Raw genomic sequence first — 22,528 nt, forward strand, 5'->3', positions numbered from 1 at the left:
ACTTGCCAGCTTCAGGACATGCAATGCAAGCGCCTGTGCTCTGTCTCACAGCAGCCTCATGTCCACTGACCACCAGGCAGCCGTCCTCCAAGAAATAACAGGCAGGAGTAGCTCAGTTAGAAAGTCCCCCCACCCACTCCTCCATGTATAATGAATAAAACAGTTCTGGACCCTCAGGTCCCTTGGAAGCCCCAGTGAGACTCAGGTACCACTTCTGTCATGACCCATTTTACGTATGGATCCCAAAGAGAGCAAGTTGCAGCTGTGCACAGAAATCTTTAAAGCAGCCAACCACCATTTCCCTGCTGGCAGCAGCATGCAATACTTTCCACACAAGTCTACAGGTATTTTAGGTGCAAGAACAAGCAATAAGAAAAGCCAATTTTGTTTGAATTATTGAATTGGAACATTACTTCTGGACTAAGTCCCAGGTCAGAGTTTTTTCCTGCTGAATTTAACATTTTTCTGTAGCCTGAAAGCTAATGGACAGCCTTCTACCCTTTAACTGTGAGCAAGTGTTCTGACAACCCTCTGCATGCCTTACCTGTTTTGTTTGTCCCTGGCATTAACATCTGCTCCTCTGTCTATTAGAAGCTGACAAACTGTGGGACGACACATCTGAGTGGCCAGCACCAGCGGTGTCCTCCCATCCTGAAAAGGGAAAGGGGGCAGGAAATAAGGAAAGGCAAGGGAAGCAAAGAAAGCACAAGAACTCCAGTAGGGCTTGTATGGGAGAGAGGTCTAAGCAACAACTTACTCCATCTTTTGCATTCACTGAGGCCCCATGATCACACAGGAGCTGTATGCTGGAGGAACAGTCTGACATAGCTTTCAAGAGAAGGAGGAAAAAGCAGGTTATATTGCTGAACAACGCCTTCATGAAACTAAGCACTGCAATGGCTTCACAAAAATTCATGCAAGTTAAAGCATGAGAAGGCTACGTGGCTTGCTCTCTTACAGCAGTCCCGAAGGCACACGTAAACTCAGACACTGCTTTAAGACACTGCACAGCATAATGAAGATTCACAAAATCCACAGAGTGAAGTTAACTTATTAACATCATTGCTCTAGAACACTTTTCATGATACTTAAGATTTTACTAGACAATTCACAGGCATCGGAAGAGAATTATAGACCTACATCCTCTAAGTCTGTTAACAAGCTTGTTATTGAGGACAAGTGGCATTACAACATATAGCAGTGGAAGTTAAAAATAATTAGGCACATCTGAGAGTTATCATTAAAGACTTCATATTACAGTCACCAGAAAAGCAAAACCTTCTACCTGCATCATGAAGAGCAGTTCTTCCTTGAAGATCCACATTTTCTGTTGGACAATTGTACTGTTAAAATAAGTAACCTGGGTTATCAAATAGGCTTCAGATTGCATTTAAAGTATCCCAATTTCAAACCAGTATATTTAAGAGCACCTTCCCCCACACTCCACCCAAAGAATAAAAACCCGTAACAAAGGACAAGTTATATCTTTCAGTACCTGCAACAGCTTTTGCAGACATAAAGCGTGTCCATATTTTGCAGCTAGGTGCAATGCGTTTCTACCTAAAAAGAAATATCAACGTCAATTCGGGATCTATTTTGAACATGCATTTTTTGGGGGGAGGTGAGGAGGGACATTTCTGGCAGTTTTGTAACTGTCATCTCTCTTGCATACACTTTGCTATTTGCTAAACGGTGAGTTTTACTTATTTTATTTAAGGGAAACTGCATCCAAGAATTCATGAATAGTGAGAAATGGTATAAGAGTTTTAAAAAAGAAATCTGTCATATGAAAGGCGGCTAGAATATTTCTGTAATGAAGCTGAAAACAAGAGAATATTCATTTACCAAGTTAAATTGTGAGATGAACAATCTGAGGCAAAATTAGCACCCATTTTAACTGCCTGTTTCACAACATCTTTGCATAAACTTTGATATCACGTATGCAAACTAAGAAGGTAGCAGAGAGGTGCTCTGAAGTTTTGAGGGCTCAACACAGGTGCGCAAACACCTTCCATGCCACTGAAGTCATAGCCTCATTGTGTGCAGTACTTACCAACACTCAGTGTAACACACTTGCTATTCAAATTAACACATTCATTTAAAACAGTTCTCATACTGTTCTTCTCAAGCAGATATAGCCTGGCTGAAATAGACCATACTTTAAGTGTGTTTGTTTTGTTTTGCCAACCCCAGGAAACACTAAAGAAAGGAAGGAGATCTACCCTGCAGCTTAGCTTAACCCTAAACCAAAGTGAAAACTGAGCTGGGAATTTCTGCAAATTGCACCTGAACATTTGACGAGATGAAGCATACCTGCAGCATCGGTGGCTGTGATATCAACTCCGTGAATAAGGATGGTGTTCAAACAGTCTAGGTTTCCCTTTGACGCTACAACATGGAATCTAAACACAGAAAAAAAAACTTTAAGCACAACTGTTTCGTACACAAAAATAGCGGTATTAACCAGGAAAGTCAAAGCAAATAATTGTATTTTCAAAGCATTATACTGTACAAACTCAACTTTGTACAATGTCCAAATCCGGTTCTGCAAATTTCACTTTAAGGAACAATACAACTTTCCTGAGAAGTAGTCAATATTTACCTGGAATCATTGACTCAAGTAGAATACCTACACTTGCCTTTCTTTCCCCCCATTTGGGCGTGAGTATTTAAATGTATGCTCTTGCCGAAGTAAAGGCTCTTTGTGAGAAATTGCCATTTGAGCTATCTGGCATTCCATGGCGGCTGGGGATGGGTGCAGCACCTCAAAAAAAGCACCTTTCAGAAACTAGCTATGATGAGCGGGATCACACCAAACATTTTCAGAACCACTGTAATCCAGGTGGCTATTGAGCTTTTAAGTAATGAAGGAAAAAGGAAAGTTCATCTTCCCTGTACCCCTGTCATTGCAAGCTGTACCTGTCAGTACTCAGAGTCACTCTTAACTTCAAGAACCAGACAAACGTAACACCAAGCTCTAAAACATTTATTTTATGCCAAGCTATCTCTGGATTTAGAAGAGACAAGAATAGATCCCCAGTGCTGAAAATGCAAATCAGCTAAGTCGTCAGCAGTTTGCAAGACATATGCCACCCTGCCAAGTATTCCTATATGTGTCATTTCAAAGTAACTGTCAGAACATTAAACATCGCAGCAGAAAAGATGAGAAGAAAGGCAGGTCAGAAGTCAATAGCTTGAGTCTGTTTTACAGAAGCATTAGGGGTAACTAATGTAATATGTTCTAAAGAACCAGGAGCTTGGGAAGGTGAAATTTAGCCTGCCACACAACTCTCATTACATCTGGTAGCTCTAATAACACTTCATTCAAAGCATTTGAACACTACTATAGATTATGGCTGAGTTCATCATCTAGTGAATTTATTTATCTTTACTCTTGACTGTGCTTATTTTAGATATTAATCAAGCTAGTCTGTTAAAGAACACTGCCTACAGTAGCCTTCTTAAATTGAGTTTTAATTGCTCTAAAAATATCAACTACAGATTGGCAAAACTTAGCATTTCAGAATGCTTCAAATAAACAAAGTAGGAGTGCTTGGCGATATTTCTTTCTATTAATTGGGGGCAATCCCTGTTGATTTGCATGAATAAGTCATCTACACAGAAAAAGATCAGGAATTTAACCACACACCTCTGCCAAAGATGGCTAGATTACATACTTCAAGCCCATCCCCACTGCTAGACCTTTATATTCCCAGATCAACCCTCAGTTCAGATTTCTGCTCAAAAAGGCTTCCTTTTTTTCCATTCTCCACTTCAGCGTAAGAGCTATGTAATTTTCTTTGTTCAATTCCTGATTAAAAACTTATGCAAGACTAGCCTAGATGAGGCTAGAATCTCCTAGTGTGTGTCGCATAGATTTATAGACCTAGCAGTTTTTACAGCAGCAGCAAGACCTGGGAATGGAGCTACTTCCACCAGCTTCCCACCACCACTGCAGAACTGGAAGTTACTTACGCAGACCTCCCTTCGACATCCAGCTTAGTAGGACAGACTCCTTTTTTGGCAAGGATTGATGAAACCTTTTCCACATCACCCCTTTCAGCTGCTTTCATTAACCTGTCATCGTACTTGTTCCAGTCTGTATTCAGCTGTATAAAAGAGAATTAGAAAAGCAGGTCAGCCCGTGGCACAGCATCGATCTGCTAAAGGAACATCAATAAGAGGCTGAATCTCATATTATCAGTGGGGATGGGGAGGGAATAAGAAGAGGGATCTTTGTTTACATATCAGGTTGTGCCTCTCAAGACCTTTAGTTATTTACAGGCAATCATACTGCAGCATCTCAATCAGGCTGTTAGCACGCTGCTCCGAGCCAGCCTGGTTAAGTCTCTCTGACCCTTACAGCAGAACACTGGGGGACAAAAGCACTTTGCTTTTCCTCATCCTGCTGGCTTCCATCTAACAGGTCGAAAACTAAAGTCGCACACAGGAGTTTCCTATACATTTAAAGCAATCTCACAGTTTTCAGTTTCTCATATTAAGCAGCTTTCAGACACTTCCTTCCGTTCTGTTGTATCTGCTGATAGCCATCAGCTGTTTGCCCTGCACAGACCAGCTACCTTTTCACTGCAGCTCTGCTTTCCCCTCTCTCCTCACGGATGCTGCTGTCACACACCCTTTGGGGAAGAGGCATCGCTTCTCTTGTGCCAACAAAGCAATTAACTCCACTGGCTAAAGGAAAACTGGAAGGGTTTCTTGTTCATCTTTACCGTCAGTCATTTAAGTTGTGATAGTCAAATAAAGCAGCCAACTGTTCCATTTCTATGTATTTAATACCTGCCTGTGTCTCAGAGCTCACAAGTCAATAAACAAGATGCACCATACAGGAACGGACAGGCCAGGAACCGCAGTAACAGAGCCAGAAATCCTGCTGCTAACAGCTCCCAATCTAAATAACCATCTTCAGCGTAAGCTTCTCAGAATTCACAAAAAAATGATTTCATAAGGAAGTGGGCAGATAAAACACAGCTGCTATGATTTTTCCCCCCCTCTGTCAACCCTTATATAGTAAAGGTAGCACAAAGAACAACAGACAAGCGTAAACTTTGTGGGACACTTGAATAGAACAACGATTACGACACCATAATCAGCAGCAGACTTCAGTTTTCACGAACTCAGCAACACGCAAGGCACGCACTAAGTTTAGCCCTCTCTCAACCAAGTTCACATTTACCAAACCCTGCACCGGGCAGAAGTGAGCGCTGAGTGCTGCCCACGGGCAGCATCCGTGCCCGCTGATGCAGGCACCGAAGTGCCCTCACTGGTGCCACTGGCTGCATCTGGCCATTCCTAAAATCAGATCCCAGCTAGCTCCGCTGGGTCCCGACTCTAACACCAAACAGATGCACCAAAAATATGCAAGCGGGCTGAGTGCTCTCTGACTCCTCTGGGTTGTTCAGAGCCAGTTTAGCTCAGCATGCGATGTTCCAGGGATGGACGCCTAGGGGGCTGTGCACGAAAAATTCAAAGTGCACAGCTTCCAATTGCCTGCAATTCCCCAAGCTATGCAGCGCGCAAAGGAAGCGCCAGTCAGTTATAAATAACCACCAACTCAGACATCTGTCACCCCCCACTTATTCCTTGTTTACTTCGAGTTTGGAATTCCAGGCCCCAGGCTAGGATCTGCCCCGCAGCGCTAAGCTGGGGCTGCCCCACACCAAACCAACCTCTCCGATTGCTTTGCACTGCTCAGGAAGGTCTGTGACAAGCCTCAGAGCCAAGCTGGATGCCGAGGACTCAGCTTTGAAAAAGCTTTTGATAGAAGAAAAAGGGACAAACGTTCCAGACAGAACCACCCTCTCCTTACAACTGCCCTATATTAGCAGAAAACAGGATTTTTCAAGGTTTAATATAACAGAATCTGGAAGATCCACAGCAGGGAGAGCCAGTGCCAGCTGGCCAGGTCTCTCCCCTTGCATCTAAGCCAGGTTTACCTGGGTAAAGGAGAAAATACTGATAAAGAACAAAAAAAAAACAACCGCAGCCACTGCTCTGCATCTGTAGAATGGTTCGTATGATGGAGCTGTAGCTGCAGTTATCTTTGTTTCCCGTACTGCAATCACGTTTACATTCTGAGAAATCACGAAGCCTCAGCAATAATTCACTCAGTGCAATGCTTACTAAGTGACGTGAAGTAATAAAGACAGGCAGCTACTGAAGTCACACGCGCTGGTGTTTCCTCACCAAGGCGTGCAGTCCCGACTGCCAATCGATTCACACACCCATTAGTCTAAAAGCCAAGCCTGCCCAGCGTGACAACGCCACCGCAGCGGTGACACTGCTGGCCAGGGTAAAAGCCACAGGCACTGCCAGGGGGCAGAGCAGTTGTCCTCAGAGGCCTGACAAGGTTTCCTCTATAAGCTACTTTATTATCCACTTTATATGTTTTATTTAAATACCTTAAACTATACAATTTCACATCCTCAGAGGAAAGTGATGATGCCTTGCATGTCTGCAGCTGGGTTTAGATTTCCGAGCTGCAGACTTACAGCTCATGCCCGCTAGCACAAGCTCACTCAGATGTACACACAACCCCTTACCATAAATTCTTTCTTCCCATTTCATGAGTCTTCTGATTAACAAGACTTTTTTTTGTTGTTTTGTTTTTAAATTACTATCATCTCAATAGAAACACTTTTTCTTTCATTATAACATCTAAATAACATCATAGGAACCTGACAAAGTCAAAGAGTACCAGCTGGGCACTTTGTATTTCAGGAAATTTCCCCGCAGTTAGTGTTGTTAAAGACATATTAATTAAAAAGGACTGGCTACAAAATTCAGGCTTCTGCATTTCTGCAGCTGTAAACCACGGCCGGTGATATGAAACCTAAGAAACCTACCGTGTCTTTAGCTGCACAAGAAAACCAACAAGTCATCATAGACCTCGCGGCTCCTTGCTGCCAAAAGCAACCGATTTATCTCGCATCGAGTTACAAACTGCCGCAGCTCAAAGCAGCGAGCCAAGCGGGTTCCCACTTTCAGGAACGGATTCTCTCCGCCGCCCCGAGCTCATTTTGTTCCGTCATCCTTCTCTTAGCTTGGGTCCCCCAGCATGTTTTCTCCGTCTTCAGGATCCTCCTCAGCCTTCATCCCTCAGGAGGACGCGCGTCCCGCCGCCTGCCAGCAAGCCCGCAGCGCTCCACCGGCCGCAAGGCTCACCAGTAAATACTGCCCGGCTCCGGAATATCTTGTAAGCGATACGCAGCCAGTCTCATCAGCCCAGATCTATTTTCTGATAATCCACTACTTGATAGCCGGGCGATAGAAAGCAATCGCTATTAATACATTCTCCGCGTGCTCGTGCCGTGAGTAATGCGTGTTGGGTTCAACGCTAACAAACGAGACAAGCACGCACGGAGCTCACTACTGTGTTATGCTCGCAGACACACAAACACTCACTTTAAAATAACAAACACGTTAGTCAAATTAACCGTCAACTGACATCAAGGAAAGCCATACTTATCCCCCGCTAATAACACAGAAGGACTGAAATACTAGCAGGAGTAATTTTTTCCCATTCCACCACAACGCCAAAACCAGAGCCGCGATCAGACTTCAGACAGCTACAACTGCGGAGCAGATGGAATGCGTGATCCTATTTTGACAGAAATGTAACCGATTTTAAATTAGAAAACACACATGCCTGTGCTTTAAAGAAAATCTCCTTTTACAGCGATGGAACCATTCTGAACAGGACCTGGTTTCGGCTTACTGCTGCTGCCAGCCTGTCTCCCGACTTGTTAAACGAGAAGAGTCACAGAGGCTGTCAAAACATTAAATAGACAGCATCATGATTAACAGCGGGGAAGATGTCGAGTCTCCTTTCACAAGTTTTAAATTTAAAAGGAGATCTCCCAAGTGCCGTTTTTAGAGGACTAGGTCAGCATTACAAGCGATGCACTGTTTAGTCTGCAGGAGACAAACACGGTGCACAGCGAGAAAAACCGCACGCACACACACACCCTGTAGGACGCTTGAAAGACTGCAAGCAACTTAAAATAAATGACTCTTCTGAGAAAAGCTGTTACAGGTAAGTCACATCTATTCGTATTTGCACAAATTCACCCCCTCCCAGCAATGTTTAAGCTATTCTATGTTATTTGCTGTGAGCAATGGCCCTTTGCCTTATCACTCTGATGTGTTTCATGAGAGCATCCCAAGACTTCTCTGCAATTGGTGTCTGTGTGATAAAAGTGCTCCAAAAATACTGAGTGACCATCACAATGACCACATCCTCTCACAAGTTGTCTTCTGACCAGAACCAAGTCTGTCTCCTCGCCTAAAAGCAGCATCTTGGGGAAAAAAATACACACACTTTACAACTGACAGCAATAGCAAAAAATAAAAATAAAATCTGAAGTCAGAGTGTGGTGAGAAACCACACGGAGGACTGCGCCTCCCAGGTGAACCTCTTGTCTCAGGTGTACCCAAGCCAAAGGTTTCTCTGCCTGCCTGCAGCCATTCCCGGTGACCTGAGGGCTGTGCCTGTCCTGTGGCCCCTTGATGCTGAAGATCGTCCCACCAGGGCCTCGTCCACACCACCCAGGATTGTCGAAGCACATCCTGCTCTGGGGAAGTGCCACTCACTTCCACCACACCACCAGCACCGAGCAGGCCCAGCAACCAGTCCGGCTCCAGACCCATGCTGACAGGATTTTTGTCCGAGGCAGCTCCATCTCAGAGAGCTTGAACGGTGCAAAATAATGAAAATCCAAGCGTGGGGTCAGAGACTACAAACCCCCACACACACCACACTTAAAGCTCTTAGTTTTCGTGAAGATTTGTGCTGAGCAGGGACTGATTCCCAAAACACTCACTGGCTTTGCTTCCTCGCTCGCCTTTTATCAGTGGCAGTTCGACACAGGAATTTTTTGCTTTTCATTCCTGAAGAGCTTATACAGCAAACAAGCATCTATTAAAGCGACAATGCTGCTAATTGCAAAGAAAGACTAAATCATCACTTAACAAGCACTCACATTGTGCTGTCAGTGTGACCAACGTGTGGTAAGGCAGACCCGGTTTTGCCCCACCAGACACCACCAGCACAGGGCTCCAGAGGTGCCGAGCTGCCCGACGCACCACCGGGGCCTAGCTAATAATGTCCCTTATCTCACGGGACATTCAGCAGCTCACAAACCCAGCCACTTTCCCTCTCCACAGCCCTTGTCCTGCAGTACCTGGAGCATCCCACAGCACCACCCCGCATGGCACACCGCAGAGCCCCAGCCCGAGCATCGCCCATCTCCACTATTTATGACACAGTGCACAAGGCACAGCACAGAGCCAAAGTCTGTGAGGCTGTGAGATCGCAGCCTTCAGAAACGAGCCTGTTCCTCGCCCTGTCATTGCAATTAAGCATTTAAACACGAGAAAGCAGCGAGAGCCTGAACAACAGCCACTAAAGGGACTTGTGCTCGGGCACCCCAGGTTGGGTCTGCGTGAAGCCACGCTGGCCTTCCCATGCTAACGAGGGTAGAGGAAAGGGCACAGGGTACTATCAGCAGTGATAGGCTAAAATATATATATATATATTTGTACACGGCTGTCGACCAGCAAAGCTAATATTTAAGAACTGTTAATTGTAATAGAATCTATATTTATCGTTACATAAATAGCAGAATACTTAGCAAATATGAGCTTGCTGATACTGGACATCTCCCTCTTAAAAAAAAAAAAAAAAAAAAAAGGAAAAAAAAAGGAAAAAAAGCAGGAAGAGGCCCTGATGCACGCTATTACTTCACCCACTGTTACCCAAGCAACCCCACTGAGGAATCTGGAGCAAAGAAATTGCTTTGTTAGCGATCCTGATACACAAGAGGAGAGAGCAACACTGGGCTACAGGCACCTTGCACAGCTGCAGCACCCTAATTATTCCGTGCATGTAAATGAGATCGTACTTCTAAGCTTCCCCAATATCATCTTTTAGATACCTTTAAAAAAGCTTCTCTGTAGTGAAATGTTTTGCTACGCTATGAAATAACTAACAGCATCCATCTAAACTTCACTGCTTGTCCCCTCCATCCCCATCCTGCGTGTGATGTTAGCACAAGGCCAACAGTCCCTTCCCCAACTAAACCTCGAGCAAGATTACCAACAGTGCTGCCCCATCGCAGACCAACATTACAACCAGCCCCACACAACTTGAGCTGAAAACTGAATTGGGTCTGAAAGAGGCTAAAAAATATTTGAGCACACAACGCTGGCAGCTGGCTTGTTCTCTGGCCATACTCTTACTGGGGTTATTTCCCCCCTATAGAAAGGTCAAGGAATAAGACCATAGACCCTCAAAGACCACAGCATGCATTTTTCACTTTTTCAATTATTTAGATAGTAGATTAATGATAGCATAACAAACATTTATGAGTGTGTAAGACCACTAAGACAGCCAGTTGCCACCACCAACTTAAAAACACTAAGACTGCATTTCACTCACCTTAACCGTGTGAAGTAAATATTGGTTGTTTTTTTGTTTGTTTGTTTTTTCCTGTTGTGGTGGTGGGCTTTTTTTTTTTTTTTTTTAAATAGGAAAAACGCAGAATTACTGGGCTGGGTGGGCAGGAGCAGAGCTGATCATGTCTCATCCCAGCACAAGGAAACCATTAGGACCTCGAAGCCGGGAGGAGAAAGATTTAATTTGCTTCCTTTAGCAGCCTTTGATCAGCTAGGCCAGGCCATGAAAGCCCTGATCTGTTCAAGCCCTTGTTTAAAAACCATTCACAGCATTCAAGAACATAGGTGATGGCAGCATGCTAACAAAATGAGAAGTCCCAACTGTGAGCTGCTGGAAAGCGAGGCAGATGCAATACTGCTCCCTTCCCTTTGTGCATCACAGCACATTACAGTCTTACCACAAAGCTAACAGATGCACGACAAGTTAACTGGCTGCTGAGACAGCAGTACTGCTCAGGAAACTTCCACCTGGAACGGGAATTGCTCATCCTGAGTCTCCTCTGCCCATGGAGCTGCACAAACCGACTGTGTAAATGCACAGCTCATTTAAAGACAGCACGCAGACTGCGCAGCAGCCACATAACTGCTTCCGAAACACCAGCTGTAATTCACAGCCCTTCTTAAACCTTTCAGCCTGAAAGCTGACATAAACCTATGAAAGCGAACACAGCTTCCCGTCACCACCGAGCTAGGCAGATAATCCTATTAACGAAAAAAAAAAAATAGGGAGGGAGCACATCCTCTAATGCCATTAGCGCTTGACTTAAGCGCATAACGCCCCGAGGAGCAAAGAGCTCTGGCAAAAACACGGCCACCACTATTTACAGCCAGTGGTCACACGTACACGAACGTTCCCATAAGCTCCCTAGAGAAAATACAGAGATCATACTTTTACACGAATAGTTATGAAACTAAAACTGCAATTTTTGATGTCTCTGAAGACTGTTTAGAAATAGCAATTACAAGAAATTAAAAAAAATAATAATAACCTAAAAATGATCAGTTTTAGGGCCCTCTGTCACAAGAGAATCACTTCCCCAGTCGAGGCTCTAGGCAGTTTTCCTGCAGGGAAAGGAAGGCGCCCGCTGATACAGGAGAGTTACTCGGAAGATGCACACCCGTCAGAGAGGAGAGCAGGGCTGGCACAGCACGCCTATCAGCACGCACACTTCATCTTCCTGCTCATTTTACAGAGGTCAGAGTACATTTGTGATTAAAATTAACATTGAGACAGACACGCCCTGTGATTTCACATGGCACAAAAGGACTATTGCCTTTGAAGTAAGTTGATTTATTTGAAAACCACAGAGCCTAAAAATAGTTTTAACAGCCTAACCTTCCCCTCTGCCTTTGAGGGGGACGTTCACCAGGTGTAGCTGGAATGGAAAATGGAAAACACGGCACTTTATAAGCCCATCTTGCTTATCAGCACGTGTGTTTTCATATAAAAGCCTTCTGGAGTTTAGGACTGCGGGAGGAAGATGTGCTGTTCAGTCTGCATGAGGGGAGGAACGGACCCAGCCTGAGCACGGAGCTCGTCTCACCCAGCAGGTTCCCACACGCAGCACGTTATGTTATCACCTCGTTTGCTGCAATTTCTCCATCTATGGAAGAATTATTGAGTGCTACAAAATGGGTGAGGCTTAGCCTAAATAGCGATCAAACCCAACAGCATTCCCAGTACCGCTCCGTTTGCACGCTTCCCTCAAAATGCTCATGTTGAGATCTTTTATTAACAGCTGTGTTGTTTTATGACTTGTTTAAATATAACTGCATCCTGTAATTAAGGTAGCAAAGTCATCTAACAGAGCAGCTTAATGGAAAACAAATAGTGGCTATCTAAAACCTTAACGTAAACATTTTACCCAATTCTGAAGGCATTTTCATTCCCACTACAAGTTCACATGTCCCAGGTCAAGCAATTATTTGAACCTACTTCTACCAAGACATGCAACATGTCAAAAACTCTTCTCAAAAACGCTGTAAGGGCTCTAAAGCTGTGCCAGGTACTAGGTCCCTAACAGCAGAACCACCTTCTCTCCTTTCCATGAGGCTTCTGGGGTAGGGGGAAAAACCACCAGCATCGAGCACAGCAGCACGCGAGCTGCAGTGGAAGCATCAAAGGACTCTGCACACAACTCCAGAAGGATGCTAAGTCTGCTAAAATAACAATAAAATAAATATATATATATTTTTTTAAATAATGCAACTTCCTGGCGTCTCATTGCCCACAACACATACCCTAACATAACTTTGTCAATAATACACCCTCAATCTCTGCACCCCGAGATACAGAGCAGCTTGGGCACTGCTAAAAGCAACCAGAAAAGCCAGGGGTTCAGCAGCTGCATCTCAAAACAGCCTGGTAAGAGCAGCTCACAGCACAACAGGGCCCTGCCTCCTGCACTTACATCCAGGAGCTGCTCCCCGGGGCCAAGGAGAGCACCAAAGCTGTCCCCACAAAGGGGACGGGAGCCGGGGAGCCCTGGTGGCCTGGGTCACAGGAGGCTGGGGAGCGGGGTCGTCCCTTCCGAAACGGCAGAGGCCAGGTCGGAGGCCAGCTGGGCACTGCTCTCCTCGGGACTCGTGGCAAAGCCCTGGTTTGAGAGCACAATCCCACCTGTAACAAAGCATCAGACAACACCAAGAACACCACGCCACTGACTCGGCCCTGTTCGGTCACCACCCAGTGATGGAAGGCTGGGATGGTACCGGTCAATCAGGTGCCATCAGCCTGCTAAAAAATATCAATATTTAATGATATCTATCTGAGCAGCAGGTCAGATGAACTCGAAATGGATTCGTCAAAAGGTGACCTCGGCCTTGTTTGAGGAATTTTGTCTGCAGGTCAGACGAGGACATTCATGCAGGAACTCCCTGAGCATCCAGTTTTTTAGCTTTTCTTTTTAATTACTGCATTCCAAAGTGATAAAGCACTGACGAACACTCCTTTCTAAAGCAGCCTGAAAATGACAATGCACCTGTACGCAGGCTGCAGCACACAGCTTTTGCTGAACCACAAATTGCCATTCCTCCCCCTGCTCGCGTTTCTCCACGCCGACCGCAAACATCACAGAGGCGAGCACATGGCTCTATTTAACTAAATGCAAATGAAGCACAAAGTTTTTCCAAGGAATGCACACGTTAGCACGAGCCTTAATAAAGCTTCCCGGAACCCAAACATCCCCTACAGAATAACCGCATTCAGCCTAGGAGCTGACATTTGAATATTACAACGCTGCTGATTCTTGGCCGCGTTGCCCGAGGACGGCACTGTAAAGCCATGCGAGGCTGCACGCAGGGGTCAGGGCAGCAGGGAGGAATAACTTTGCTCTGGCCAGCAGCAGCCACGCTGGAAAAATTCTGCTGACCAGCCCCAGCACTGTCACCAGCGTGGCTGGTGAGAGCTGCTCAGTCTGTGCACGGGGCAGAGCAGTGACACAAAGCCATCAGTCTCATTCGTTTTCAGGCCAATGTGTGCCAGCAGCAGCAGCTGCCTTTATTTCAGGTAACAAGCTGAACAGAGAAGTCATCTGGGCTTGGGTTAAAAACAGGTCCTTTAACACCCCAATTTTTCCCTTCAGTCCTTCAGAATGTGCATTCTCCAGCACTTCGGTGCTACAAGCTGTTTTTAACAAATATTTTCTGCTGTACACACGGAGTGCTGCCAATTAATCGGGAAGCTGAGGTGAGCTGCAGTTCCACCACAGAGGATATCACCCATAGGAGGGCAGGCGGTGGGACCTCACCCCCTGGGGGCAGAGCAGGAGCCCCCTCGACACAAAGGACATCACCCATTTACCAGCCCAGCAGCTCCACGGGCACCAAGGCACTGACACAAGTCCAGCTGTAACCACACGAGCTGGCCAGGCGTTAATTTAACCATCAGACATCATCACACCAGACAGGCGCTCAGAAGCCTACCTCATTTTTTTTTTTTTTTTCCAAAACAGCTTCCACTAATTACACGCTACCTTCAGCTTTTATGGATATATTTAAAAAAAAAATAAATAAATCGCTTCTCCTGGAGGAGAAAGGACTGATAGGAGTTTCCGCATGGTTTTAATCTGCTCGTTCTCATCACGTGCAGGGCTCCATGCAGCACTGACACTACCCGAGGTGCATCCCAGGCACCCGCCTCACGCCGTGTCCGAGCGCAGCACTCCCAGGGGAGCTGCTCGTGGTGTGGATTCAGCTCCGCAGCCACCCGCAGAGCCCAGCAGAAGCCCTTTGTGGCTGCTTCCTAAGTGGGTTTAACAAGAAAAACTTCAAAGAAAGAAGCAGGCAACCCTCCTCCGCAGCGCCCAGCGACTGGAACTCGCCAGGGAAAGCTGAGCAGTGAAGGTGTGGGGCAGCAGGGGCTGCCCCGAACAATAAACACGTCCTTCCCCAGGCACCTTCCCCAGGAAACCTCCAGGAGTGCCCAGCTGCAGGCATTTCCAGCACGCTCCTTGCACATGTAGCTACCGGTGAATGCAGCATTACCCCCGACCACGAGCAAGGACCGTGCCCTCAGGCCTTTGTGGGCTTTATATGGGATCTGCCATAAAGCTCCCAGCCCACAGTGGTGCCAGGGACCAGCAGCATCTGTCTCACCATGCAGAGCACTGAGCAGGCTGCTCTGATCATCTCCCAGGCACCATCAGCCAAACTGGAGCTGGCAAAACCAGGTAATTCCTCTTTCAGCCTGGATAACGGTGGGACCGGCAATTTCCCTGCCGCTTTTCATGGCTTTCCTCCATCACGAGGCAGGACACAGAGCCTCTCCCAAAAGATCACCATCAGAAAACCGCAGGGCAAGGAATTGTTACCTTAACCTGGAAGGAAGCGCTCAGAAGCGTGATGAAGGGACTGAGCTTCTCCCTACATCCCCAGGAAACAGCCCTGGGTGGGGACAGAGAGGGATGAAGTTCCCAAAACGGACAATTCTTTCCCCAGAAACTTCCAGCAGTTCCCACCCACCCAGCAGCGCTCCCACCCCCTCCCAGTGCCAGCAGCAGGGCCGGGGTCTATCCACACACCCCCTCCAGCACCCACACATCGGGATGGGAATTATTTTCCCATCCCGAGTGCCTGGTGGATAGCTGTGCAGCCAAAACACGTCCCAGATAGATAAGTGCAGTACATCGTGGGTACAGAACGCAGCTCCTCAAGGACCTCGGTGAAAGCAGCTTCCGATGACACATTGGGGAATAATTTCAGATCTCGGAGGAGCTGAGCCTGACCAAACCCGCTGTGAAACGGAGGCCTGTGGAGCCCTCACCCACGAGGTGAAGCATCTCCGCACCTATTTCAGGTGATCCTGCATCACCTCCGCGGGGGCTGCTGCCGCCTAATTACCGTGGGCTTACTCCGAGCTACCAAGCAGTCCTGAAGCACTAACGAGCAGCAGGAACCAGGGGCAGCCCACGCATCGCCAATTATCATCACAGACTCCTGAATCACCCCCGGCACAGCCAGATTCCTGGACGCAGAGCTGTCGGAGCCGCCAGGTCCCCCCCAGCACCCACAGGTTACCCCCCCAGCACCCATAGGTGCCCAGGCAGGCTGGTGTTTCCCAGTCACGCCGACAAACTGAGACAAACTCAGAGAAGCAGCATTTTGGGGACTGCCAGCATCCCAAGGAGCCCTCACGCCACCCCCCCTGCCCAGCAGCGGGCTGGGGACAGGGCCCAGGCAGCAACAAGGGGGGGGTCACGATGCATGGGGGGGTACCCAGTGGGTGAAGGGGCACGAGGTGGGCACCCCAAAATTGAGGGCACCTGAAGGGATGAGCCAGGCACAGGCAGGGCATGGGGTGGGATGACCCCAAATGGGGTTTGGGGAGGTGCAGGCACATGGGGGGGGGGCAGGGGGCTGAGGGTGCCCTGCACCGGGCAGAGCCTGCATATAGGGTATGGCCGTGGGGAGAAATAAAAAAAAATGGGGGAAAAGGAAACGATAAAGGGGAAAGTTAAATAGTAAAGGGGGGAAATTAAATGAAATGGGGGGGAAATTGAATAGTAAGGGGGAAGGAAATGAAATAAAAGGGGGAGAAATGAAATAAAAGGGGGGGAAATTAAATAAAATAGGTGAGAAATGAAATAAAATGGGGGGAAATTAATAAAATAGGGGGTAAATTAAATAAAATAGGGGGAAATTAAATAAAATAAGAGGTAAAATAAATACAATAGGGGAAAATTAAATAAAATAGGGGGTAAAATAAATAAAATAGGGGGAAATTAAATAAAATAAGGGGTAAAATAAATAAAATAGGGGGAAATGAAATAAAATAGAGAAAATCTAAAGCAAATCGCCAGCCCCGCTCGCAGCCCGTGCCCCCCCCGCCCCGCTGGGTGCCCCCACGCACCGTGCTGCCCGCGATGACGGCCTCGTGCTTCCTCAGCCGGGACTTGAGGCTCTTCATGGCGAGGCCCCCGGCGGGCGGCGACCCCCGGCCCCGCTCCGCGCCCCCAGCCCCGGTCCCGGCTCCTGCCCCCCCCCCCCCGCCGCCGCCGCCGCGGCCGGGACAGGATCGCGCCCCCCCCGCCCCCCGCCGCACCACCCCTACCCCTTCGCCCCGCCCCCCCAGGGCGTCGCGGCCAATCGGGACCCACCCGCGCGGGCGCTGTGGCCAATGGGGAGGCGGGGAGAGGGGAGGGACTTCCTCGTTTTAAAGGGGCCTGGAGCGCAGGGAGGGAGGGAGGGAGGGAGAGGAGGGCAGGGGAGGAACCGCCCGGCCGGCAGGGGGCGCGCGGCCAGGGGACCCTGAGGGGACCCTGAGGGGACCCTGAGGGGACCCTGAGGGGACCCTGAGGGGCGCTGCCCCCATCTCACCACACATTTCCAGCTCCCTCATCCTGGGAGCAGCTCCCTCAGTTTGGTCACGGCTTTTTTCAGCCTGAGCCACGTTTAATGTTCCCTTTTCATCGCCTTGCTCCCAGCCCTGACATGCACTGAGTTGTTGAAGGGCTTGCGTGTTATTTAATTACAAGTCGGGCTGTGTTGAAACACCAAAACCTCGCTTATTGCGGTGGGATTGGAGAAATCCAATCGATACACGTCTCCCTCTAATAAATGTGCAAGGCAAATGCCAGCGCTCTTTAATCAACTCAGGCAAAACGTGTATTTAAACACAAATTTCTTTCTAGACAGCCTGTGTAGAAGGAAAAACGTTCAATGTCTTTAAATACATGCCAGAGAAGCCCAAAGACTGTGGGCTGAGTTGGACCCCGCAGCCAAGCCACACGTGTCGCTGGGAGGGACCGGCAGGCTCCTCACCAAAAACCTTCCCAGCAAGTCACCCCCAGCCCAGCCTCAGCTGAAAGGCCCAGGTTTAAAATCTTCAGAGGAAAGGTGTTGGTGCCCTGAGTGCTACACGGCGCTGTCAGGGCTCTCCACCCTGAGGAGCTGCCCTTTGATGCAGCCTCCCTCCTGCAGCCACCTCCCTCAGCCCGTGGCACCTCCAGCCCCACAAGTTCGGGTCAGACTCCAAGAGCAGCTTCCCCTCGGAGAAATTAACGCCTTTGGACACCTCTCTGTCATGCAGACAGCGCTCATCCTGCCCTCAGAGGCTTGCAAGTCCCCTTTGAAGCCTGGTTCCCACCAGCGCAGCCAGGTCTTGCCCTCCTGTTGCTGCTAGCACAAGCAACCTGATTGTGCCCAGCACAGCTCGAAGCAACGCAACTGCTAAAATGACAGCAGCAGCTGGGAGCTGCTGAGATCAGGATTCCCCTGGTGTTCCCTACCCATGGCAATACAAGCAGTGGTTTCCTTCAGCCAGCCAAAAGTACACAAGCAAATTCCTAGAGGGCACCAAGGCACAGCTCCCCAAAGGGGTGTTTGCATGAGGATTTGAGCAAACAGGGCCAAGTAACATTCATGTGCACTGACGAATCCAGGCAGAAAGTTAAGCCCCATCACCGGCACCGGTCTAGCCTGGGGCAGATGAACTGGTTTGAGTTCTTCAAAGCAGAATCGTTTCTTCAAATCTTCAAATCTGAGTTGCTGCAGAATATGGTTGGTTCATTAAAAAAAATGTTTAAATTACCAAAAGATTCAGCTTCCCAAAATATCCGAGTTTTGGGACCAAACTAACAGCAGTAGCTTTCTCCTCCTTCCACCAACTTCATGTTGTTTAATGGAAGCTCCTTCTGAATCGCTCCAGTAAGAGGGAAATCGGAATTTTAAAAATAACTCCTTGCTATCATTTCAGTGCCGAGACACTGCGCGTAGCAGTTCCAAGTGCCTCGCCACTTCCAAAGCAATTCCCTGTCCACAGATAACCACGCACACGGATGCATTTGCACCAACCAGCTGGGTCTCTGCTCTTTTGAAGGCTCAGCAGCTACCGCATTACGATGGCATCTGCCTTGTCAACCAGCTTTCTCCTGCTGGAGTCAGCCGCGGTGACGCCTGTCACAGTCACACCGCGTTTCTCCAAGCCAGCTCTGCGCAGGGGAAAGCAGTGAGCCAGAGCAGCCTGAGCAGAGCCTGCCTGATTTTTTTTATTTCTTTTTTTTTTGACTCCTGTCAAAGCAGAAAACTCCCCACGCGAACACCATCTTTCAGCCCTAGTGCCGCATGTATCAGCACGGAACAAGATGTTTCATGTTAAATTACCGGGGGCTGACTTGTGCATTTGACTGGCAGCCAGGCTGTACCGATTCAGGAGGGCACCCAGCTGATCTCGCTGTCTCAGCAGCACGTACTGCAGCTCTCGCCCTGCCTCGCAGTGCCGATGTCCATGCTCTAGCCCTTCCCCTGGCCACAATCCCAGCACTTTTCCCAGGTTCCGGCCACGATGGCTACAACCTTTTTCTCACTTTTCTCCCCAAATGAATTCAAGCTGCTGCTGCTGAGATTTTTGGCAGGTAGCTCCCAGTACATCGCCCCTCTCCACAGCCCATCCCTCTCTGCCTATTAGCTAGACGCATCCTCGCATGTCCTGCAGTGTGCTCTCACCATCGCTGTTACTGCTTCTTGGCTCTTGTCGCCTCGTTCCCCACTTCCTCGCAGCTCTCGGCTGTGAGCGAGACAAGCCAACACAAGCCAATCTGCTGGGGCTTGTATTTGCTCTGCTCGGGCACAACCAGCAGAGCACAACCTTGGGGGCGGTGAGATAAGGTCACTTCACTGCTGACAAACGGGGACCAAATGGGAACGTGTAGCTCCTGCTGGGTGTTTGTTCCACTTTCTTCCCAATTCCGTTTCATTTCTTTCTTTCTGTGTGACTTCAGACCACAGGTTTCTTTGGAGCAATGGCTGTATACCTGCTTGTACACGGATGTACAGCTTGGTGGACATCCTCTAGGTGCTCATGCATCAGTGATGCTGTGGACACCACAGCCTTTATCCCACCATGCTGCCACGGGTGCTCAGCGCTGGGATCATCAAACTACTGCTGAGCACGGCAGGACTGCACACAGCGATGCACACTTGGTGCCATTTCAGGAACCATGGCTAAAGTTTGACCTCAGCAAGCTGCTCGTGTAGCTCAGAAGCTATCACACTCTGGATCTGTTCAAGTATTTCATTTTTTGTGACAGTCTTTGCATCCTGCAGCACAACAAAGGGTGTATTTATTCCAGCAATGTTTGTGTGATACGTACGGGGCTAATGGCACACACAAGTTGCTGGCTGGCCTTCTAACAGGCCTGGAATCTAATTAATCTCTGGCAGGTTCCCGTGAAATAGAAGCAGTGTTGGCCTGCACATCTAGCAGTCAAGACAAACTAATTGGAGCCAAGCTGTACAGTGACAACGGAGGAAGGAACGGCTGCACCACGGTGGAGGCTTGTCAGAGCAGTACGCTGCCAAGGTCTGTTTCTGCTCTATTGGAAGAGCAACATTTGTGCAATGCTCCCAGCCAGAGTTCAAAGAGAAATATTTGAATCAATTGCAAACCAGCACAAAGCTTGGTGGTCACACACTCCACAAATGTAGGCGACACCGACTTTGGGCTTATGAGCAGGACAGACAGCCGAGCAGCAGTCCTGCACGTGGACTGGGACTTGTGGGCCCCTGCGTGCACCCAGGGGTGCCTCCCCCAGGGAGCACCCTCTAAGCAGACCACTACGTGGCAACGTGTCACCAAAAAGCAGCATCTCAACAGGCTTTGCTTCGCAGGTATTTTATCAGACAGAAAAACAGATCGGTCAGAATACATTGCACTCCTCCAGGCATTTGGCTTATCAGTCAGTTTGTTAATGGGACACAAAAATCAAACCCCAACCTGACTGAGAGGGGAACACGCTCCTCACTACTTCTGTTGGGGTCACTGAAGTCCCCAGCCAATGCCTGCATCACTTGCTGCCTTAACCACCCAGATAAATTAACCTCCATGCCAAGCACCCGCAGGGAGGAGGATATAATTTTATCCTCCTTTGCTGTTGAGCCCATGAGGAGTTGCAGTCTCTGCTAGAAGGACACAGCGAGCCCTTGCTCTGCGAGCCCTTCTCACACCCTGCCTGTGCCCAGGCTGGCGGCCAGGACACAGTGTGCCTGAGAGGCTCCTGGGGATGGAGGAGCCACAGCCACGGAGAATTTCTGCCAGGCACTGGGAAATGTTGTACAACACACAGCCAACGCGATGCAGGGTCTGCGCTTTCCACTTGTTTCACCCTCCTTTTGTTTTGGACTCCAAGAACAGGTGAGGGGAGGAAGCACGTTTAGACGGAAACCTTGCAGCCAGGGTTTGCACGCTGTGCTCCTGAACCTGCCTGGCACGGCGCCGCGCTTAGGAAAAAAAAAAAAAAAAAGTGTTTTAGGAAAAAACAAAATGTGTGCCAGCCTCTGGGGAGCCCACTTGGACAAAAGCTCGGCCGCCAGCCTGGCTGCTCTCACTGCTTCCTTGTGGCTGTGTCAGAGCACCCGGCTGTCCCGGGAGGCAGCGAGCCTGGCCACGAGGCACAGCACCCAGCCCGGGCACGAGACACTGCACGTCATGAGCAGCTCCCAGCACACAGCAGCAGGAGCAGTGGGAATGGGAACAGGTGGGAAGCGACTTTCCAAAGCCATATATCAGGTCAGAGGTGGGTGTGGAAACTATGCGCTGCCTACCAACTAAACAGCCAAGAGAACAGGATGTCCCGAGTGTTCCTCGCTGATTCAAGCACACCCCAAAAGGAGATAACACCCCGAAGGCAGGGAATCTGCTTTGGCAGAGGGGGAAGGCAGGGACCGAAGAGCTCCTCAGCCTTCCCCATGCACATGCAGAAAGTGGCTGCAGCTCTCGTGGCTGCGTGGGACTCTGGCTCCGGCTGTAAGGGGAGGATTTTGAAATCCAGCTGGGGAAGGTAAACATGTAAAAGCATCTCATCTTGGCTGTCCAAGCCTTGCTGAGCACCTCTGCTGCTCAGAGAGAGCAAATATGTTCTCGGAGAAGTGAAATTGTTGAGATGAGGCAATAGCACCGACAGCCAGCCAGTAAAGCTGGGAAGTTGGTAGCCCTGTGGTCCATGGCATGTACAGTAAATTGTATTAACTGGGCAGCACGGGTGTAAGGGAGCTGAACTTCCAAATGAAACTAAGGGCGATGGATCAGGTACCAAGTGCAGCACTGTGAGCACTCCCTGATGAGCAGTGCGTCCCTGGGGGCTTTCAGCAGCAAGCCAACAGGGAGGGCTGGGGGCTTTCTAGCAGGGGTCCCATCCCTCTGTGGGACCGTGTGCTTGTGGGGCCTCCAGCCCCAGTGCTGGCCCTGGCAGGGAACACCAGGGACATCCCTGCGGGGACCGGTGCTTCTGGGGCTGCACCAAGCGGAACAGGGCAGCGGCAGGACAAAGCCCATCACCCGCAGGCTGGTTTGGTCACACAGATAAACAGAGGGCAGACAAATAGAAGGGATAAAGAGGAGTGATAAGGAGACTAAAGGAATGTAAAGATCAAAGGGAGCAAACCATAACCCGACCTGAGTGCCTTCACAGGCAAGACAGCACAGGCTGGCGGGGGGTAACCCTGCTCCCATCCGATGGCTGATTCATTCCCAGTGAAACAGGGCAAGAAACAGGGCTCGGTGTGAACATACAAACCCATCTGAACACCCGCAGAGCTCCAGGGAGCCGCTGCTGTCTGC

At 48.8% G+C, this 22,528-nt stretch overlaps 1 protein-coding gene across 2 annotated transcripts in view; it reads right to left on the reverse strand.

The window, feature by feature from the left end:
• Nucleotides 1–16,903, reverse strand: part of UACA (uveal autoantigen with coiled-coil domains and ankyrin repeats) — a 28,765-nt gene extending 11,862 nt beyond the window's left edge. The window contains exons 1-7 of one of the 2 annotated variants that reach the window (XM_032194803.1): nt 16,823–16,903; nt 3,976–4,109; nt 2,314–2,402; nt 1,496–1,560; nt 1,286–1,343; nt 758–828; nt 545–651 (exon numbers count right to left, since the gene is read on the reverse strand). In XM_032194803.1, coding sequence (XP_032050694.1) covers nt 545–651; nt 758–828; nt 1,286–1,343; nt 1,496–1,560; nt 2,314–2,402; nt 3,976–4,109; nt 16,823–16,879 — 581 coding nt within the window. In that variant the 5' untranslated portion in view covers nt 16,880–16,903. Of the gene's footprint in view, nt 1–544; nt 652–757; nt 829–1,285; nt 1,344–1,495; nt 1,561–2,313; nt 2,403–3,975; nt 4,110–6,863; nt 6,935–16,822 lie in introns of those variants that run through there. The other variant, XM_032194804.1, reaches the window with a different exon arrangement.
• Nucleotides 16,904–22,528: the final 5,625 nt, after the last annotated feature.

Source organism: Aythya fuligula, chromosome 11, assembly GCF_009819795.1.
Source record: "Aythya fuligula isolate bAytFul2 chromosome 11, bAytFul2.pri, whole genome shotgun sequence".
In the NCBI taxonomy this organism is placed as follows: domain Eukaryota; kingdom Metazoa; phylum Chordata; class Aves; order Anseriformes; family Anatidae; genus Aythya; species Aythya fuligula.